This window comes from Crocodylus siamensis, chromosome 6 (assembly GCF_052110815.1).
Source record: "Crocodylus siamensis isolate JL-2025a chromosome 6, ASM5211081v1, whole genome shotgun sequence".
NCBI classification, from domain to species: Eukaryota; Metazoa; Chordata; order Crocodylia; family Crocodylidae; genus Crocodylus; species Crocodylus siamensis.
In genome coordinates, this window is record NC_143400.1 from 41,602,384 (window position 1) to 41,622,095 (window position 19,712).

A 19,712-nucleotide genomic window follows, 5' to 3' on the forward strand; every position below is an offset into this window, starting at 1 on the left:
CAATCTCCACATCTCACAGCAAATTAACTTTATCAGCTGCTTGATGTGCAGGGTTGAGGGGGGTCACATAGAGAACAGACCCTAAGCATAAAAGAACCCGGAAAATGGTCCACACCCCACAAGAACAGGGAAGTTTTTTCTCAATCCTCATTTCTAGTCTTAATGTTGGGGAAGATGCTCAGGAGAAGTTTGCAACAATCAGGGAGGCAGACTGATGAGCATCAAGGAGACAGCTCCCTGGTATAGATTTGCATGACTCAGTGTATTGTCTGGGTTTTGCCTCTATTTCTGAAGCACCCAGTGGCAGATCAGATGGACCACCGGCCTGGTCTGGGGTGTCTGCTTCTAAATTTAAAGATTTTAGAGGCCAGATTTTCACTCCATATAAAATCAAGCGTAGCTCTCTCAATCAGGGAGCCTGAGCTAAGTAACTGGCTCCATATTTTCATCTAAAAACCAAACTCACATTTAATTACACCAGTTTTGCTTCAAAAGCATGTTCAGGTAATAGTAGTATGGCAGAGGCATAGGGATAAATCCCAGAGGAGCTTCTGTGCCCTGATCCTTCCTTTAACTTGTCTTTTCTTCTATCCAGTGGTGTTTGGCCAGCGCTTGGCTGAAACTGTGACATATGAACAGAAATTTGGGCAGCACCCAGTTCCCATCCTGGTGGAGAAATGTGCGGAGTTCATACGGGACCATGGCATGAACGAGGAGGGCATCTTCCGACTACCTGGGCAGGACAACCTGGTGAAGCAGCTGAGGGATGCGTTTGATGCTGGAGAGCGGCCATCTTTTGACCGGTAATGTTTATATTTCCTGATGCCCTGCAGCTATGTGCTCTTTCTGTTGACTTGAATGCTCATGCAGTGCACTAGCCTGGGCATCCTCAGTGGAGAAGTAGGTAAGAGCAAACAGTAAAAGGGGGTTGAAAAAAAGGCTAAGCTCAATAGTAATCTAAGGCATGGGTGGCAGTGGGAGGCTGAGCAAAGAACCCCAGACCATGATGGCTGCTGCTTAAAACACTGCCCACTGGGGAAGTGACAGAAACTGAGGACCCCTCTTTAACTACAGCAGAGGCACCTTGCCAGTTTTCCCCAAGCCTTTGCCTTGACAATGTGCCTTAGTCCTAAGCAGAAGAAGCCAGCCCCAGGGAGAGTTCTGCCACGACTGATTGCTACTGACTGTAGTTGCAGCTTGAGTAATAAAGATACCTATCCACCAGGGATCTGGCCGAGACCCATAAACTCATTTTACAGAGGGCCCCAATCAGCACAAGGCAAAGCCCAAACATGAGGCAACCAGGGAAGCTGCCAGTGTAGAGAGCTGGAGACGAGGTGTTGCTGACTTCAGTGCGACTAACAGGCTCTCATCCACGACTCCTCTCAGCAGGAAACAGGAGAGACTGGTGAAGTGGAAGTGAATTGGGGATTGAAACTAAGCTCAGTGGAGAGGCCAAAAAAAATGTAGATCTCCTATTCCATTCCCTGTAAATCTTTTAAGTTTCCTATTCTCACCATGCCTAGTTCCTTTTCTCACTGATCTTCCCCTACGAGAAAGATAAGACAACCTAACATTCCCTGGTTTTTAGAGCCCCGAGTTATTCCCTAGCTACAGTCTGTCAGAGGGCCTGGCAAACATGGGAAAGTGGTGCTGTGCCTCTCTTTATAACATTTCCTGAGTAAGCCCATTAGTTTCTGATTGCACCCAGACCTGGTTTCACTTCCTTTCCATCAGCTGCTCTGCCTCATTACTGCTCATCCTGCCCACTTGCTTGGAGCTAGTTGTAACCCCTTCTTGTAATTCTAGGTCAAAGGCTTGCTTGCTCTATAACCTAGATGTAAAAACTTTGTCTTTTATTGCCCTGCACCTCATATTGTCTTTGCATACCAGTGCAAAATACTAGCAAGTCAGAAGGCAGCAGATTTGAGCCCCTAGCTCCACTCTGGTGTAAGCAGTCCCCCCAGGTGCAGGGCCAGCATTTTCATCCGGTTCTGCTCTCAGTGTGCATGTGTGAACCCCACTCCCTACTGCACTTAGCAGTGCCCTTCTCTCTAGCACACCAGCTGCACTAGTGGCTTGGGGTCAGGTTCAAATCCCATTCCTGTCAAGGGCAAAATTCCAATTGACCCTGATGAAAGTAGGATTTAGGCCAATATTTTTAGAAGTGGCTGTGAGCCCAGCTCAAGATACCTTGGACTAGATTCCCAAGGGGCTAAGGATCTGTCCCACTGATTTCAGCCTACTTAAGGTGTCATAAGCTGGGCCTTCCGAAGTGGAGGGGCCCAAAATGAAATACTTACAGTTGAGTCCTGAGACAGTTCCTTTCAGAGCTGAGAACTAGACCTCCACCCCAGGACTCCTAGTCCTGTCTTTTAACTGTGCAGCCCTTTCTCTTTACTCCCTCCCTATATATAGAAAAGAAAGTTTGCATAAAGGTAGCTACACAAAACCAGGGCTTATTTAGAATAAGCCATGGGCTGCTCTGAAATTTGAAAGATCCCTGTACTTGCTGGTTTTGAAGCCTGGCTTCCCAATGCATTGTTTTTGGATCTGAATAACTTATACGTTCTGAACTTTTGAATCGCTTCCTGGCTTTTCCATAGCCAGCTTTCCTGTTACAACCTGTGAAGCTTCATTAGGAGTTGAAACCCTTCTGCCAGACAGTATGGGGCATGGAGAAAAGGACCAGCTATCTTTTCACAGTGCCACGTGATGTTGGCTTTACATTGCGGGATAAACATTTCCAAGCAGCTACATGAAAATGTACTGGATGGTAATACCACTTTGCACTTTTGCAGAGAATCTTTAAGCTCATTACAGATGTGGAAATTGATTCTGCTTGCACTTAAGTCCATGACAAAACTGACTTTGAGTAGTATATGATTGTGGCCTTGTTTACCTGCTTTTGACAGTTAAGAAGAAGGGGTGTGGATGCATTTATATTGGTATAAACATGATTATGCTTGTATAGCTCTTCCAATCCTGGGAGGAGAATAGAATATACTGGTGCAGGGTATCTTTACACCTGTTTAACTTCTCTAATGGTTTTATTGGTACAACTGTATCAGTAAAAAAATCCTCTCATCTAACCAAACTGTTATCTTGTTAGACCTGTGTGTATGCCAGGCCTAAGGCTCAGGGCAGGCCTACAAAGGGCTGCCCTTGAACCACCCAAGTTCCCTTGCCTCAAAGATAAGCACATGGCTCAGTGTTGGCAAGGTCAGTGGGAAGTTGAGACATTGAGCAGGTAGACTGGCTTGCGCATCCTACAGTGAGTCAGGTGCAAAGATAGGAAAAGAACCTAGGAGTCACTTGCTCTAGCCAGCTAGTCTAGACTGGGCACATCTACACATGCAGCAGACTGTGCAGTCATTTAGTACTTGCTTAAGCAGTATCTGGTGTTACTGGGGAGTCCCGATGCTGCATGGCTATTTTTAGCTGCTACTGTGCAGTAGCTCACTGCTACTGCATGGGTATCAGGGTTTGTGCCCAGTCTTGGTAGCAACGAGCTGCGACAATGTTGCTCATCACTACAGCAACTTACTGTCTCATGTAGTCACTCCCACTGTGTGTGAAAAATACACACTGCTTATCTAATATATAGCAAATGTAACAAGCACTGTTTAAAGCCTATTCCAAGGCTCAGTGGTACATGTACCCAGTGCCATGCCAAGACTGGCCTACCCAAAGCAATGTTAACTAAATTCCTCAACCAGTGTGTGTAAGTGGGTCAGAATTCCAAAACAGTGACTTAAAAAACCCCTAAAAAGCAAGCCTCCAAGATTGCATGGGAGATTTAAAAAAATTATTAAAAAATAAATGACCTGAAGTGTTTTGCCACAAGATTAAAACAATTTCGCAACTTGAAGGTAGGTCAAATGAAAGGCCTCCAATCTTAACAATGTCCTCCTTTGACATAATATAAACTCCTTGGTATGCAAAGCTGCAAACATCTGGCCAAACAGAACATGCTCAGTAATTGCTGTCAATCTTAAAAACCCACAGTGAGCTTTGCCAGCTCTGCACAGGATGGAAAATGCCTGCCAGACATGTGAATGCAAGAAAATATTTGCCTAAGTAAATCCAAAACAACATTCATGAGTCAAATGTAGGCTGGGAAAACACTGTCTTGGTCATGAATTCTGGGGAACTGCCAACCCCATGGGGAAGCAGGAATCTGTGCTAGATATTGTCATTCCTTCCCTTGTCCCACTTGGTACACTCTCAGGCCAACGGGTACTCTATGGGAGTCTGCTTTGGTGCCCTCCACTGGCACTTGCCCCTACAATTTTGTTCTGCTCTCTCTATTTGGCTAACCTCTGTTCCTTTATGACCTCTGCCCTCTCCTGATGCTGTTTAGGTCAGAAACCTTCCTCTGCCACTAAATTCCTACCAAACAGCTCAGAATTTCACAAGTGGATTTTTGATTCAGATCTCACCTTTTATTTTATAGAGATACTGATGTACATACAGTGGCATCTCTGTTTAAACTCTACCTGAGGGAGCTCCCAGAGCCAGTTATACCTTGGATGCAATATGAAGGTTTTCTCTTATGTGGTCAGCTTCTGAATGCAGATGAAATGAAGGTATTCCTCATTTATTTCCTCCTACTTTCATTTTAAATCCAAGTGATTTATGAACCTTAAATATTTCAGATTCAGAGCTTAAATACAGGGCTGGGATGCACCACCAAAAAACTTAACTTTAGTAGATACAAAAATGCAAGCATGCAAATACAAAAACTTGTGACTGTCCCACTTTTGGTATTTCTGCTTTAGCTGAGTTTTTGCAGTTAATGAAAGAAGAGTAAAAAAATACCAGAGGAAGGAAGTGCAACAACATCCTGCAGTTCTCATGTCACTAAACAGAGAGCGTGGCTGGTAGGAGAGCTGTAGGGTGAGTGAGAAAGGAGACAAGGAAAAGGCTGAAGAAATGCAAAACATAGATGGGAACAAAGCCTTGGAGAAGCTTACAGGAGGCACAATAATGAGAACTTAGCAACTGCTTCCCAACAGAAAAGCTCATGAGGAGCAGAGCAGAAGGGCCATGAACCCTGAGTGAAGAGCCAGGCAAATTACTGCAGTATGTACAACAAAGCACACAGCCTCTCTGTTTGAGAGCTGAGAGAGCCCGTAGGTCTGAGATACAGAGAAGCTGTGAACTCATAGCTTCCCATAAACATTAAAATTGGTCAGACAGGAATACAGGGACTGCTGTACTGGCTCACACTAGCAGTCTATCAGCATCATCCATCACACTACTGCTAGTATGGTGTAGAAGTCCTTGACTTCAGGAAAGCTGACTTTGACAAGCTCAGGAGGCTTGTCGGTGAGGCCCTAAGGGACCACGACCCCAAGGGGAGGGGAGCTCAGGAAGAGTGGTTGCTTCTCAAGGGAGAGATCCTCGATGCACAAGCTAATGCTATTCTGGCTCAGAGGAAAGGCAGCAAAAGGGCACAGCAGCCCCCTGGCTCTCCAGGGAACTAGCAGACCTCCCGCAGCTAAAAGAAAGACCTACAAAGGTTGGAGGATGGGATTCACCTCCAAGGAGGATTATTCTGCACTGGTCCGGTCCTGCAGGGAGCAAACCAGGAAAGCCAAGGCTGCAACTGAACTCCAACTCGCTTTGAGCATCAAGGACAATAAAAAGTCCTTTTTCAGATATGTGGGGAGCCAGAGGAAAAGCAAGGGCAACGTTGGATCTCTGCTGGACCAGATGGGACAACTGACAACTGACGCTCAGGAAAAAGCCAACCTATTAAATGGGTACTTCGCGTCAGTCTTTCATCAGTCCCATGGGACTCTCCTGCCCACTATGGGATGGGGGGGCCTGGGTGAGGGAGGCCTGGGTGAGGGAGATCCCCTGCCTTCCATCAATGCTGACCTTGTGAAGGAACATCTTGAGAGGCTGGATACCTTCAAGTCTGCCGGCCCTGACAGTCTACACCCCAGGGTACTCAGGGAGCTGGTGAACATCATAGCCCAGCCCCTGGCACGGGTCTTCGAGAACTTCTGGCGCTCTGGTGTAGTGCCTGAAGACTGGAAGAAGGCCAATGTGGTGCCGATCTTCAAAAAGGGGAGGAAAGTGGATCCAGCAAACTACAGGTCCATCAGCCTGACCTTTATCCCGGGGAAGGTCTTAGAAAAGATTATTAAAGAGGACATTCTCAACAGACTGGCCCATGGCAACATCCTGAGGGATAGCCAGCATGGGTTTGTTGTGGGTAGGTCTTGCTAGACCAATCTTATCTCCTTTTACGACCAGGTGACCTATCACCTGGACAAGGGAGAGGAGATTGATGTCATATATCTTGACTTGAAAAAAGCCTTCGATCTGGTATCCCATGATCACCTCTTGGCAAAACTGGCCAACTGTGGCCTCGGGTCCACCACAATCCGCTGGCTGGGGAATTGGCTCTGTGGTCGGACTCAGAGGGTGATGTCTGATGGAAGTCAATCGTCATAGTGCCCTGTGACCAATGGGGTTCCCCAAGGCTCTGTCCTTGGACCCATATTGTTCAACATCTTCATTAATGATGTGGACATTGGAGTCAGAAGCGGACTGGCCAAGTTTGCCAATGACACCAAACTCTGGAGTAAAGCATCCACACCTGAGGACAGGAGGGTGATCCAGGCTGACCTTGACAGGCTCAAGAAATGGGCAGATGAGAACCCGATGGTGTTTAACACCAAAAAATGCAAGGTTCTCCACCTTGGGAGGAAAAATCTGCATCATCCTTATAGGCCTGGCAGCGCTACGCTGGTTAGCACTACAGATGAAAGGGACTTGGGGGTCATGATTGACCACAAGATGAATATGAGCCTTCAGTGTGATGCTGCAGCCAGTAAAGCAAGCAAAACACTGGCTTGCATCCATAGATGCTTCTCGAGCAAATCCTGGGATGTCATTCTCCCCTTGTACTTGGCCTTGGTGAGGCCACAGCTGGAGGACTGCATCCAGTTTTGGACTCCACAATTCAAAAAGGAAGTGGAGAAGTTTGAGAGAGTGCAGAAGAGAGCCATGCACATGATCAGAGGTCAGGAAAACAGATCTTACAACGACAGGCTGAGAGCTATGGGACTCTTTAGCCTGGAAAAGCACAAGCTCAGGGGTGATCTGGTGGCCACCTATAAGTTATCAGGGGTGTTCACCAGGATCTGGGGGAACAATTGTTCACCAAAGCGCCCCAAGGTCGAATGGTTATAAACTCCTGCAAGGCCGTTTCAGGCTGGACATAAGGAAAAATTTCTTTACTGTCTGAGCCCCCAAGGTCTGGAATAGCCTGCCACCGGAGGTGGTTCATGCACGTACAGTGAATGCCTTCAAGAGAAATTTGGATGCTTATCTTGCTGGGATCCTATGACCCCAGCTGACTTCCTGCCCTTCGGGCGGGGGGCTGGACTCGATGATCTTCTGAGGTCCCTTCCAGCCCTAATGTCTATGAAATCTATGAATATACCCATAGAAAGAGAGAGACATTTCCTGGTTGACATTTCCTGACTTTCAGTATCTTGATTAAGCCATGTAAGCTTTTGGGGCATGGGCCATCATTTTGTTCTGTGTTTTTGTGTTTTGCACAATGGGGTTCAGGTGATTCTTGTAGGTTGTTTCATGTTGGGATCATTTAGGATAAAAGGTGCCATATTACAAATAATTTGATCCCGTAAATGCAGTATGAATATGTGTGGTCAAATATCAAGAGCTTAACCCACTGGAGAATCACTGGAAATCTAGCCATAGGACCTGCTGAGCCCTCAGCACTTCTGAAAGATCTGTTCATTTATTTTATTTGCTGCTGAAATGGGAGCTGAGCTCTGCTGAAAATCTAGCCCTGATGGAAACTTTGCATCTTGGCAACCCAGGCTTAGTCAGGTACTAGTACTTCCAGGCTAAGTACAGACAGTCAACAAGCTGAAGGCTGAATTGATTCAGTCTTCATAGTCTAAGCTTCATAGATAGAAGCAAGTGAACAGACATTCACTTTTAATTCCTGAAACGCAGCCACATGCCTACAATGGGTCAGGCCAGAAGCCAGGGTGTACTAGAGCATGCCTCCCTGCTGGCCTGGAGCACACAGCTTGGACCAAAGCTAGCCTGCCCACCCTGTGGGGGAGGTGCAAAGCATCCTGGGATGTTGGGGGGCTATGAGTTAACTTGAATCTGGAGGGGATCTGGGATAGAAGTTCAATAAACCGATTTAACCTAAATCAGTTAAGTTCATTCAGGTTTATCGGTTCCAGCCACTTTGGAAGTGATTTATACACACTGAACTTCTGTTGTGTTACCGATCTGAACCAGCTTCCAATCACTTACACTGGTTTATGTGCAACGTCTGTCCCCAGCCCTAAAGACAGAATGAGAAAATGAGTGAGCTTATGGAGGGTTTTGATTTCATGTATATACATATGAATCTTTACCAAGCAATTCTTAAATTATCTTCAGGGTCATCAGGAGTTAGAGAAGCAACTGTCCCTCCTTCCCCGAGACAATTACAACCTCCTCAGCTATATCTGCAGGTATGTTCTCCCTGTAGTGTGCACACAGCACAACTTTCATCTTGGTGGCTGGAAACTTATGGGTGAAACCATAACTGGGCAGAAAGGAAACATCAGGCTGCCTTGGGATTTTTGCATGTTCCCCTTAAGATTTCAGATGCCAGAGCTGCGTGGGGAGCATCTGTTATAGATCTGTACCAGGAGAGAAGAGATAAATGAATCTGGGAAAAAATACCTTCCAGATTGCCGCAGGGTTTTCTTACAGTTTGAAATTACAGGCATAAGTGGTGAGAAATGGGCTGTAACCACCCTCTTTGATCCAAATGCCCCAGGACATAGGGGGAGTCTGAAATCTGACCCTGGATTTGAATCTGAATATTAAAAATGGGCTCTTCTCTTTGTAAAATCCCAGATCTAGGCACTCCAGGTTTTGTGGTTTCATGGATCTTTTAATAGAACATACTTTGAGCACTGGGGCAATTTAGAGATTTCTCCCAAAGCCTTCTGGTATGTTAATAGTGTGTTTCCATGTGAAAACAGCTGAAGGGTTCTCACTAATTTTGAATGGCCTGTAAGTCAGAGGGAAACTCTTTAGGTTTAATTTAGCTCTGGCAGATGCAGACTTTGGGCTGGCTGCTGGGAAAAACTGAAGGAAATTCTCTGGCCTGTGCCATGCATGAAACTAGATGATTGGAATGGCCCTTTCTGGTCTTAAAAGCTAAGGACTTACTGATTTCAGCAGCATTCTGTGGGCAATTTGCACCAGAGTTTATTGCTCCTGAGCATGACGTTTGCACATGCTCCCGGGACCGCAGCATGTTGAGCTGTGGCAAAGCAGCCCTGGCTGGCAGGGGGCCCTGGGGGAGTTAGCCAGCAGGCAGCCCCCACACTGAAGCACCTTCATGGTCCAGCCAGCCCCCTCAGCGTCTACACGTACATTGTGGCAGAGTAAATAACTCCATCATAGGATAGCACTTGTGTCTGGCAGTACCATCCTACATCAAAGTTAATTAGTTTATTCCATCCTAATAGCATTGCACGTGTAGATGCTGACATTTTGCTGCAGAACTAATTAGGCAACTCAGCAATGTCTTGTGTAGATGCTCCCAGTGAGTATAATTTTTCCTGGTATGTGTGCTCACATGTTGAGTAATGTGAACCAGTGAGAGTCAAAACTGAGGACAGCACCAGCCAAAATCTTACACAGTGAAACTGTTGAGTTTCGCCCAGCCCAACCTGGCCCTGGTTGATGGTTCATTTTTCTCTGGCAACATCATTAAGAATCAAACCAGACTTTGTTTCTTTTTGTTTGTTTCTGAGGGGACATGTCTTCTCATTGTTTGACAGTTTTGGCTTCTGCAGTGATGTCTTGCAGACAAAGCCCCTGTGTGCACTGCAGTGGAAAGAGCCATGTAGCTAGATTTCTGTACTGGGGCTTAGAGGCAGAGCTGGGGTATTGTTAGGATTTTACAACCCCAGCTTTGTAGAGTTTGTCTGCAGACTATTCATTTTCCAACTTGGAATGTTTTGCGTTTGGATCCTGGCAGGTTCCTACATGAAATACAGCTCAACTCCAGCGTCAACAAGATGAGTGTGGATAATCTGGCAACTGTGATTGGAGTGAATCTCATCAGGCCAAAGATAGAAGACCCTGCTATTATTATGCAAGGTATTATGGACTCCAGTAACAGGTCAGGCAGCCCCCTCTCTGCATTTAAATGATCCCTGAATCCAGAGTCTTAAAACAATAAACTTAAGTCAGACACATGAAGCTTAAAGTCTATCTTTCCTGGAGACAGTAGGTTCTGCCCAATAATATTTAGTCATAATAAGGCAGTCAGGCTATAAATACCTCTACAATAATAAAACTTAGCACTTACACTGTGCATTTAAAATACTTTATAAAAGTGGGTTAACAGTGTTTTTGGCCTCTGGCTGAAAGGCTTTGGGGAAGCTGTGGGTAAGCTTCCTTACCTTTAAAAACACAGGAAGCTCATGGAAATAGCAACCAAGCTGACCCGTGCAATTGTACTTGCAAGCAAGGGGGAAAGTACATCACAACTAATAGAAAATAGCTTTTGATCTGCACAGAGGCAGACCTTTGCTCTTTAGCAATGTAGTTGGCCTGTATGTTACGTAAGTCCCAGTCTCTCTCCAGGGGTGAATTTCACCCAATGCCCAAATTCCACTCTGCTTTTAACAACATATGGTAGGCTAGGAAAAATGTAAGCCTGCATGCCCCATTTAAAATAATGGCATGAATTCCTTCCTCATCCTCAAGTGTCAGAGGCTGCTCAGCCAGATATGTTATTGGCTTTGGTGTAACCAATACTGCATTTTCCATAATAAACCATAGAAGTAGAACCTCTCTTGGTTTGCTTCCGCTCAATGGATTCCTGGCTCAGTTGCTCAATGAGTTATTCCTTGTTGCTATAGGCCATGTCCCTTTTCCATTGCAGGCACACCCCAGATCCAGAAAGTGATGACCGTGATGATCAGTGAGCATGCCAATCTCTTTCCCATGTCTAAAGATGTGCCTCCATCTCCACCCATGCAGAAGAATGATTCCAAGAAGGCCCCCATACCACGCAGCTCTGTGGGCTGGGATGCTGCAGAAGACCCACCAGCAGCTAAGCCAGACACATCAACCCAGGGCCAAATGGTAAGACATGATCCTATGGGAAATGATCATCAGGTGTTTTTTGTAAATGCTCTCTTAATATTAAGGGGGTTTAGGTTCTGGCTGTGTTGATCTAAGGCCATAGGCAGACAAGGTTCTTTGGGTAAATCTGATATTTTTTTATTAGACCAATTCAAATAGTTGGAAAAATTCTTCTTAGCAAGCTTTTGGGTTTAAATACCCGTTGTTAGGCAGAGGAGGCATCTGCAGTAGGTGTGTGCTTTTCCTGGATGTTCTTAAGTTATTTGATTCTCTAACAAGTTTACTATTAAGTCAAGATGTTCCCTGGAAAGCAGACAGTACCCAGAGAAAATTCAACTTGATGGGAAATTGAATTTACAATTAAAAATGTTTTGGTAGAAAAATTTGAAGAAGCATTAAGAAGCATTAAGTGTAATGTATTGGCTTATTATTATGTGACTTTAATAAACAGTATGACTGCATGTTTACCTCAGAAATATGTATCTTGGGTGAAATTATCCTAATGTTCATCACTCTGTTTCAGAGAGAAAACCTAGATGTCAGCAGTTCCACTGCTTCTGGAGAAACTGCCAGGTTAGGCATAGCTGTGAAGGATAATTGTGTGAACCAACCCACAGATACTTTAGGAATGTGGAAAGCACAATCGAGGAAAAGAACTCAGACCCTCCCCAACAGGAAATCTTTCCTAACTTCTTCCTTTAAAGGGGAAAAAGCCAGCAATGATAAAAATAACATATTCAACAGTGAATTTTGGAAATTTTCTGCAGGGAGTCCACTTTCTCCCTGTTCTCCAACAGAGGGACATAAGAGAACATTGTCTCAAAGCCTTTTTAGGCTGATTGACACTCAGCGTGCTTCAACCTATGATAATGTACCTACATCTCAGACAGAAAGTGGGGAATGCACTAGCCTGCCAAGCACAGCAAGCAGCAGTTCTGAGAAAGATTTTTTATCAAGCCAAAGCCCTAGCCATGTGCACAAGGAGACATCAAGTCCAGCCTCTGATCCTAAGGACTGTTGCTCTGATCAGGAGGATCACGAAATCCTACAGCTAAAAAAAGAAATGGAGATGCAGAAAAGGGACTATGAGGAACAAATTAAGAGGTAAATGGTTCAAAGTACAGTCTTCTAGAGGTTGTAAAGACCTCAGTTCACATGAGCATAACATTAATACCTTATGGGAATGCTTACTTGCAGTACTACAGTGCCATGTAATTAGATTTACCAAATTTGATTTTGATCATTTGGAAATATTTCATTCTGATTTTAAAAAAAAGTAACTGTAGTTTAAATTTCTACATAAAAAGTCATTTTGAACAAGAAAACAACATTTTCCATTTTGACGGTGTTGAAATTTGACGTTCTGAAATGCTCAGAACTTTTTTTAAATCCAGGAGATTTGTCAAAACTCATTCTTCCCCACAAAAAAAGTTTTTGGCTTTTATGAATCTGCATTTTCTGACAAAAAAGATCTCTTGTAAAATTCCCAACTCACGGCAGTTAGGGACAAAATTCAGAGTCAGATCACTGCTTGCCCCTGTAGGAGTTTTCCAGTGTGGCATAGTGGAAGAATTCTTGCCCATATTCAGGAAACACAGCATGGCCTTACAGTAACCCACAGCCAACAAACCACCTGAAGCCCATGTTTCCTCCCATGGTTCCACATGCATTTCCACCTACTGGTGAAAGGCAGAACACCCCTTTATAGGGATACAGTACTCCATCTAGGCCATTATAGCTTTAGTTTATTTTCAGTACTACTTCAGTAGGCACAGTTTGCACCTTAGTTATCCTCTCCCACTTGCCCTATTGTTTTAACAGGGCATTTTTGTTTGCTATGGGTTTTGTGGGTGGGCAAAAGCATTAAGAGAGGAGCTGTTGAGGCTGAGGGAAACATCCTGTTCCATATCACTTGGGAAGGAAGCTCTCAGTATTGTATTGCTTAATGACGTGGAAGCCTGAATTACCAAGAGCTGAATGCTAACTTTCTACCACTGTCTCCTTTACAGCCTCGAGAAGGAAAACTATGATGTCTGGGCCAAGGTGGTTAGGCTGAATGGAGAACTTGAGAACGAGAAGAAGAAGTCTGCAGCACTGGAACTGAAGCTTCAGAATGAGGAGCGCTCACGGGAAGACGTGGAGAAGAGGAACAAGGTGCTAGAGCAGGAGATCCAAGACTTTGTCAAATCTATGAGTAATCCAGAAGCCAAAAGCAAATAAGAGTATGGCCGCAGATGTGCACATGCAGAGTGTATAATCTTCCCACTTCAGAGAATATAGGAACTGTGAGACTGGATCAGAGAAAGGGTCTGGGTAGCCCAGCATCCTGTCATTGAGAGAGGCCAGCATCAGCTGCTTCAGGGAAAGGGGGAAAGTTCCTTTCTCACTCCCAGAAGTTATGGTTGGTTTGTGCCCTGCTGCAGGAGGTTTGCATCGCTTTCAAAGCTCCTCTTCCCTTTTTTGTTGAAATCCTGCTCTGGATATTCATGTTGTCCCTATAAATGGCCATTCTTTTTTCCTTGGTCTGACTAATATCCTGTGGCTAGTAGTTCCACAGATTAATTGCACATGACCTATGGAGGTCCCTTCCAGCCCTACTTCTCTATGACACAGAGCCCTAGATTCTATGATTCTGTGACATCTTTTTAGTGGTAGCCCTGAAGAAATCCCCTTCAGTGGCTTCAATGTAGAAAAACCAGTCTGAAGGCTGAGTTCTTCTCTGGTGTACATCATTGCAACTCCAGATTTATGCTGAAGCAGTATACTTCAGTACTGGTATATCAAGCTAGTCTCTGCCAGCAGTGCACACACGGAGTTCAGCGTAAAGACTGAGGCCTTATGTTTTTAGTTTGACTGCTTGTAAATCTGTTGCTTTTTCTGCTGCATTTTCAGCTGATCATCAGTTAGTCAGCTTCTCTCACAAGCAAGCCCAGCTCTTGAATGTGACCAGGACTTTTATGCTGCTAGAGGCTTTATGTATAAGACACAGGTCAATTACGTGTTCACTAGACAAACACATGGGATTGATGGGCTACAGTACAAAAATGTGCTTTGGATGGGTGCCTTAATGGAAATAATGCAAAAGAACTGAGGTATGGATTGGCTAATTACTTTGACTAATTTGAAATTAAACACCTGGAGCAAACTGATCAGCTGGAGTAAATCGGTGGTAGTTCCACTGCTGTCAACTGAGAGCCCTATATATAGTAGAGTTAATGGAACTACCTTGATGGAGACCAGTTGAGCATCTGGCCTCATAGATCAAAGAGTTGAGCTCAAACCAGGTTCAAGGTCTGCTTGGGAGAGACAATAAAAAACAAAAAGAAGCTGAGAGGAAAGCCACACAGAGAAACTGCATGAAAAAGAGTGGGTTAGGAGAATGGGAAAAATGCTAATAAAAACCCAAGTTTTCTATTCTGCGTACGTGTGTGTGTGTGTGTGTGTGTGTGTGTGTATATTCCACTAGCTTCTGCTAGACTAGCTTTTGGAGAGTAATTCTTACTCTAAAATGGAGCTGAGCCTCTTTATCCAGAAGTCTAATGCCTTTAGTTTCTTTAAATGTAATTAACCTTGGTACAAACCTGGTTTTAAAGTACAGGGAACAGAAAGGTTCTTGAAGAATGCCAAGATACAAATATAGGGGCATAGGTTGTAGCCATATTGGTCTAAGGACATAGGTAGACAAGGTTCTTTGGGTAAACAGAAAAGGTCCACGGGGTTTACAATGCCTTGGACTCCAGGGGCATGTCTTTTGAGAGGACCACAGTGAAGCAGAGCATGCCTTCTCCAAGCACACTACAATCTGAAGTGGAAGTAATGTAGAGAGGCACCAGGCCCATGATAATAAGTCTTATGTATGTACTGCTTCAACAAGGTGCTCCCTATCAGGGCTCATTGATGTAGCTATGCCTCATAAGCTTCAGCTAAACCTAGCAAGCGAACCTAATGGCTCCCTCAGAAAAAGCTTACATGAGGGAAGCAATATTTGTTGCCCTCACTGGTCAATGAAAGCTCAGTACAATCATTCAACATTTGTGCTATATGTTCTGTTGGCCTGGTATATTGTCACCCAGTTAGGCTTTCTGGGGGACCTGTGAACAAGCCATAATGTTTCTGTTTGTGTGTCATCTGAAGTAAGCATAGCTGCATTAAGCTTCTTAATTAAAAGCACTTGTTATTTTTTCTAACTGAGCCTCTGATCTCAAGTGGTATAACCATAAACACAGCAGTCGCTTGCCTCCTGATAGAGGCATTGCATCCACAGCAGAGTGTTATAACCCCGTATTAATCCATCACACCAGGAATTTAGCATGTTTTAAACCTAGCACTTGAACTATGGTGAATAGGGCCACTCTCAACCAGCACTGCCCCATCAACACATACTGCTAAGCAGCTGGCCTTCAGATAGCAGAATGGCTGCTTTGATCATCCCCTCTGCATTTGAGACACCAAATTCCACACAAACAGCCTTAAGTGCTTCCCTGGCACCCAAAATGTCACCGTAGCTTTGTGCAATGGAGCCCCCTCATTTTTGTATTATAAAGAAGAAAGAGAAAGGGAGCAAGGCCCTTTTAGGGGGCACTACTGACTTGGGCGTGGGACAGGGGGACCTTCCCTGGCATGAGGGAGACAGAAAGGGCAGAGGAGATTCAGCAGTGTGAGGGGGTGCCTGCTGGACCCTGAGTGTGGAGGGGGACAGAAGGGGCACGTTGCTGCGAGAGGGTCTCAGGGATTCATAGTTGTTAGGGTCAGAAGGGACCTCAGTAGGTCACTGAGTCCAACCCCCTGCCCTGGGCAGGAAAGAGCGCTGGGGTCAGCCAACCCCAGCTAGATGATTGTCCAGCCTCCTCTTGAAGTCCCCCAGGGTACAGGAGAGCACCACCTCCCTTGGAGCCCGTTCCAGATTCTGGCAACCCTCAGTGTGATGAAGTTCTTTCTAGTGTCCAACCTACATCTGCTCTTCGTCAGTTTGTGGCCATTGTCCCTACTTACTCCAGGGGTGCCCTAGTAAATAGAGCATCTCTGATTCCCTGCTCCCCTCCCCTGATGAATTTATAGGCAGGCACAAGATTACCTCTCAGCTGTCTTCTTGCGAAGTCTGAAGAGATCTGGGTCCCTCAGTCTTTCCTTGTAGGGCTTTGCCAGCAGGCCTCTGACCATATGAGTGGCCTCCTCTGAACCCTCTCGAGATTCTTCATATCCCTCTTGAAGTGCGGCGCCCAAAACTAGATGCCACATGGAGGGGAAATTTCTAGAGTTTTCTCAAGAATAGAGGTGAGACCAACTGGCCTATAGTTTCCTGGTTCTTCCCTCCTCCCCTTCTTGAAAATAGAGACCACACTGTCCCTTTTTAGTCCTCTCGGACCTGGCCAGACCACCATGAGTCATGCCAGCAGCTCTGCTATGACATTGGCCAATTCCTTCTGCACCCTTGGGTGAAGTTCATCCGGGCCTGCTGATTTGAACACATCCAGGCCATCCAAGTGCCTCTTCACTCAGCCTCCACTAACAATTGGTGAGTTGGTGTCCCTCCTGTGTCTGTCTACGATCCAGCTGGGAGATTTGTCTTGGTCTGTGTCTAGGAATACAGATGCAAAGAACTCACTGCAGAGCTCTGCTTTGTCCCCCCCTCTCTGTCACCAATTGGTCTAGTTTGTCCTGTAGGGGTCCTATGCTACCCTGCACCTTTCTTTTGGCTCCCTGAAGAAGGACTTTTTGTTGTCTTTAGTTTTTGCCCTCAGCCTAAGTTCTAATCCTGCTTTGGCCTTTCTGACGGACTCCCTGCAAGTGTGAGCCAAGGTAGCTCCCCTTGTTTCCACAGTCTTTGCCCTTAGGCTTTCCTGGACTTCCCAGTTCAGCCAAGAGAGCTTATTGGCCCCTTTGCCCCCTTTTATGTGCAATGGGATTGTCTCCTTCTGTGCCCATAGGATCACTCCCTTGAGGAACGACCACCCTTCCTGGACTCCCGTTTTGCCTATGATGTTGAGCTTTAACACCGCACTAACTAATCTCCTGAGCACACTGAAGTCAGCCTTTCTGAGGTCTAGCACTTCAGCCCTACTGGTTAGTTTACCCACCCTTTGCCAGATAGTGAATTCAATCAATCGGTGGTGACCATCCCCTAGGTTACCTTGTACCTGCAGATTCCCACCAGGTCATTCCCTCTAGCTAACACCAAGTCCAGCAAGGCATTTCCCTCAGTGGGACCATATACCTCCTGCGTTAGGCGGAGGTCCTGTATGCAGATTAAGGACCTACGTGAGCAGGATGCTCAGGGCTGAGGGGACCTTGACTAGGACTGAGTGAGCTGAGGAGAAAGCCAGGGCCAGTGCGGCCAACATTGAACTGGAGACACTATGAAAGGAAAGACCCTGGCTAAGTGGGGCTGCACCCCCGTGAGGAGGCACCAGCCTGCTACCGCTGTGAGGAAACACAAGCCGAGCAGACGGCCCCACAAGGTAAAGCTGAGGTAATTTCTATTTCCTCTCAGAGTTCGTCCCGGTGGATTTCACCAGGGCAGTACTTACTTTTCAGTGAGGTGAGAAGAGAGTCTAAGGAGAGGAATCAAGCTTTGTTCCCCCCACCGGTCTCAGGAAACACAAGAAAATGGAGCCAGCGCCCTCTCAGCAAGGCTCCTGGGCATGGAGGCAGCCCCACCTGGAAAGAGTCAGCAGGGCAGATAGCATCTGATGCTGCTCCTCAGTGACTGAAACACTAATTAGCTAAAAAGAGATGGGGATTGTCTTAAATAACCCACAGATATCTTAGGAAGGGGCCTTGTGGTTATGTATTTTCCTATAGCTATTTACGCAGCTGGCCATAAGTAATAGAAATCAAGATATAACACCCTACTAGCTTCTGACTGAAGTACCTCCAAAGAGATACCTGCTCTATACTGCCTATGATAGAAATAAGACATGGAAAAACCCTACTAGTTTAATTTTTCTCATTGCAAGGGAAGCACAAGATCCTTCTGTTCAAAGGAGTCCTGGCTGCAGCCTTAACTGCATAATTATAGCCCCAATTGTCTCTACAGTATGGATTTAATTTGTCTGAGAGCTAATTCCAGTAGGCCAAAGCTTCAGCCAAATGCAGTTGAATGGTTCTTTTTATATCATTTCTAAGAGATTTAGTCCCACTAAGTCTGCTTACAGGAGGACTTTATTCTGGGAAATCTTTCCTGGACACTAAAATATTCTTATAACCCATGTAACTTTAACTGGCTGTGAGTAATAGCAAGGGCAAGAATACTTCCCAAGGTTTCTGCAGTCAGAAAAGGTAAGCATGGACGCCTTTAGCACCTTCATTAGCAGGAAAACAAGTGTGATTTTTTATGCCAATGTGCTGGGGTCAGCTAACATGACAGAGCTAGGTCAAACTGCTGGAGTTAAGCACTGTTTTCTCTTCCCGAGGAGCGCACATATCCAGGGTGCTGATATGAAAGTCACAGTAGGGTCATCTGGGCTCTCAATCAGGATTCAAAAGAATTCATATAGCTGCTTTGCAAACCCAGTCCATAGGTCTACATAGCTTTAGAGCACTATTGTCTGTACACAGCCATTCCACTCTACTATCCAAAGATCCCGTCTACACCTGCAATAGAATACAAGTGCTATCCTGCTGTGGAGTAAAAAACTCTGCAGCAGCACACATGCAGATGCTGCCCCAGCTGGCTGGGGTATGAGGGTGCTTCAGTGGTTGGGCTGCCTGCCTGTTAGCCCCACACTGAACCACCCTTGTGCCCCAGCCAGCCCCTCCTCAGCATGTTGAGTCAGGGGGCTGGCAGACTGACCCCTAGGGCTGCTCTGACCTGGCTTAACATGCTGTAATCCTGGGTGCACATGCAAATGGCAATAAACTTTGGAGTTTATTGCTCTCAGGCACAATAAACTTTCATTAGCTTCACATTAGTTGCATGTGTAGACATACCCAATTTTTCTTTCATGGTCTCAACATACTACACTGCTCCTGATGGAAGAATGCCAAGCGATGGTCACTCCAACATAAGTTTTTTCTATGGTTTATCATCTTCACTGTTAAATGATTGTGCCTTGCTTCTCATCTGAATTACTCTAGCTTCAGCTTCCAGCCACTGGAACCAACTCTTCATGCCTTTTTCTAAGAGGTAATTTTGTCTCGGGGTCAAGACACATTTGGACAGCAATGTTGAGGAGGAGCATGTGCTAGAGTTACTCCATGTGTTGGACAAACAGTGGAATTTTGTTTCATTAGCATGAAATGGGCCTAGAAGAAACATAGCCATCTGTGCTGGAAATGTCACACACTCCTCTCAGCTCAGATCAAATGTGTGAGGAGGGAAATAATGCCTTAATAGACCAACAGCCAATCTTAATGACGTGAGAAAGCTTGGCTGGGTCACTGAGGTCTTGGAGATCAGAACAAGTGCACATTAATTTAGTATAAACTACAAATTCCTCCACTTCCTCTGCAGATAAGCAAGAAGGGCTTCTACTGAGCCGCATATGTTCCTAAAGAGTAAAGTAACCATTTTGAAGATTTTTCTCCCCATTAAGATTTGCAGTGTTTTCAAT

The 19,712-nt window shown here is 45.4% G+C and overlaps 1 protein-coding gene across 3 annotated transcripts in view; it reads left to right on the forward strand.

Moving 5' to 3' along the window:
* The window catches only part of ARHGAP25 (Rho GTPase activating protein 25), a 43,749-nt gene extending 28,427 nt beyond the window's left edge, over nt 1-15,322 (forward strand). For all 3 annotated transcript variants that reach the window (XM_090054192.1, XM_090054193.1, XM_090054194.1), the window contains 7 exons: nt 596-803; nt 4,457-4,589; nt 8,446-8,519; nt 10,046-10,167; nt 10,958-11,160; nt 11,684-12,264; nt 13,170-15,322. In XM_090054192.1, the coding sequence (XP_089910318.1) occupies nt 596-803; nt 4,457-4,589; nt 8,446-8,519; nt 10,046-10,167; nt 10,958-11,160; nt 11,684-12,264; nt 13,170-13,380 (1,532 nt within the window). In that variant the 3' untranslated portion in view covers nt 13,381-15,322. The remainder of the gene's footprint in view (nt 1-595; nt 804-4,456; nt 4,590-8,445; nt 8,520-10,045; nt 10,168-10,957; nt 11,161-11,683; nt 12,265-13,169) is intronic.
* The last annotated feature ends 4,390 nt before the right edge of the window (nt 15,323-19,712 follow it).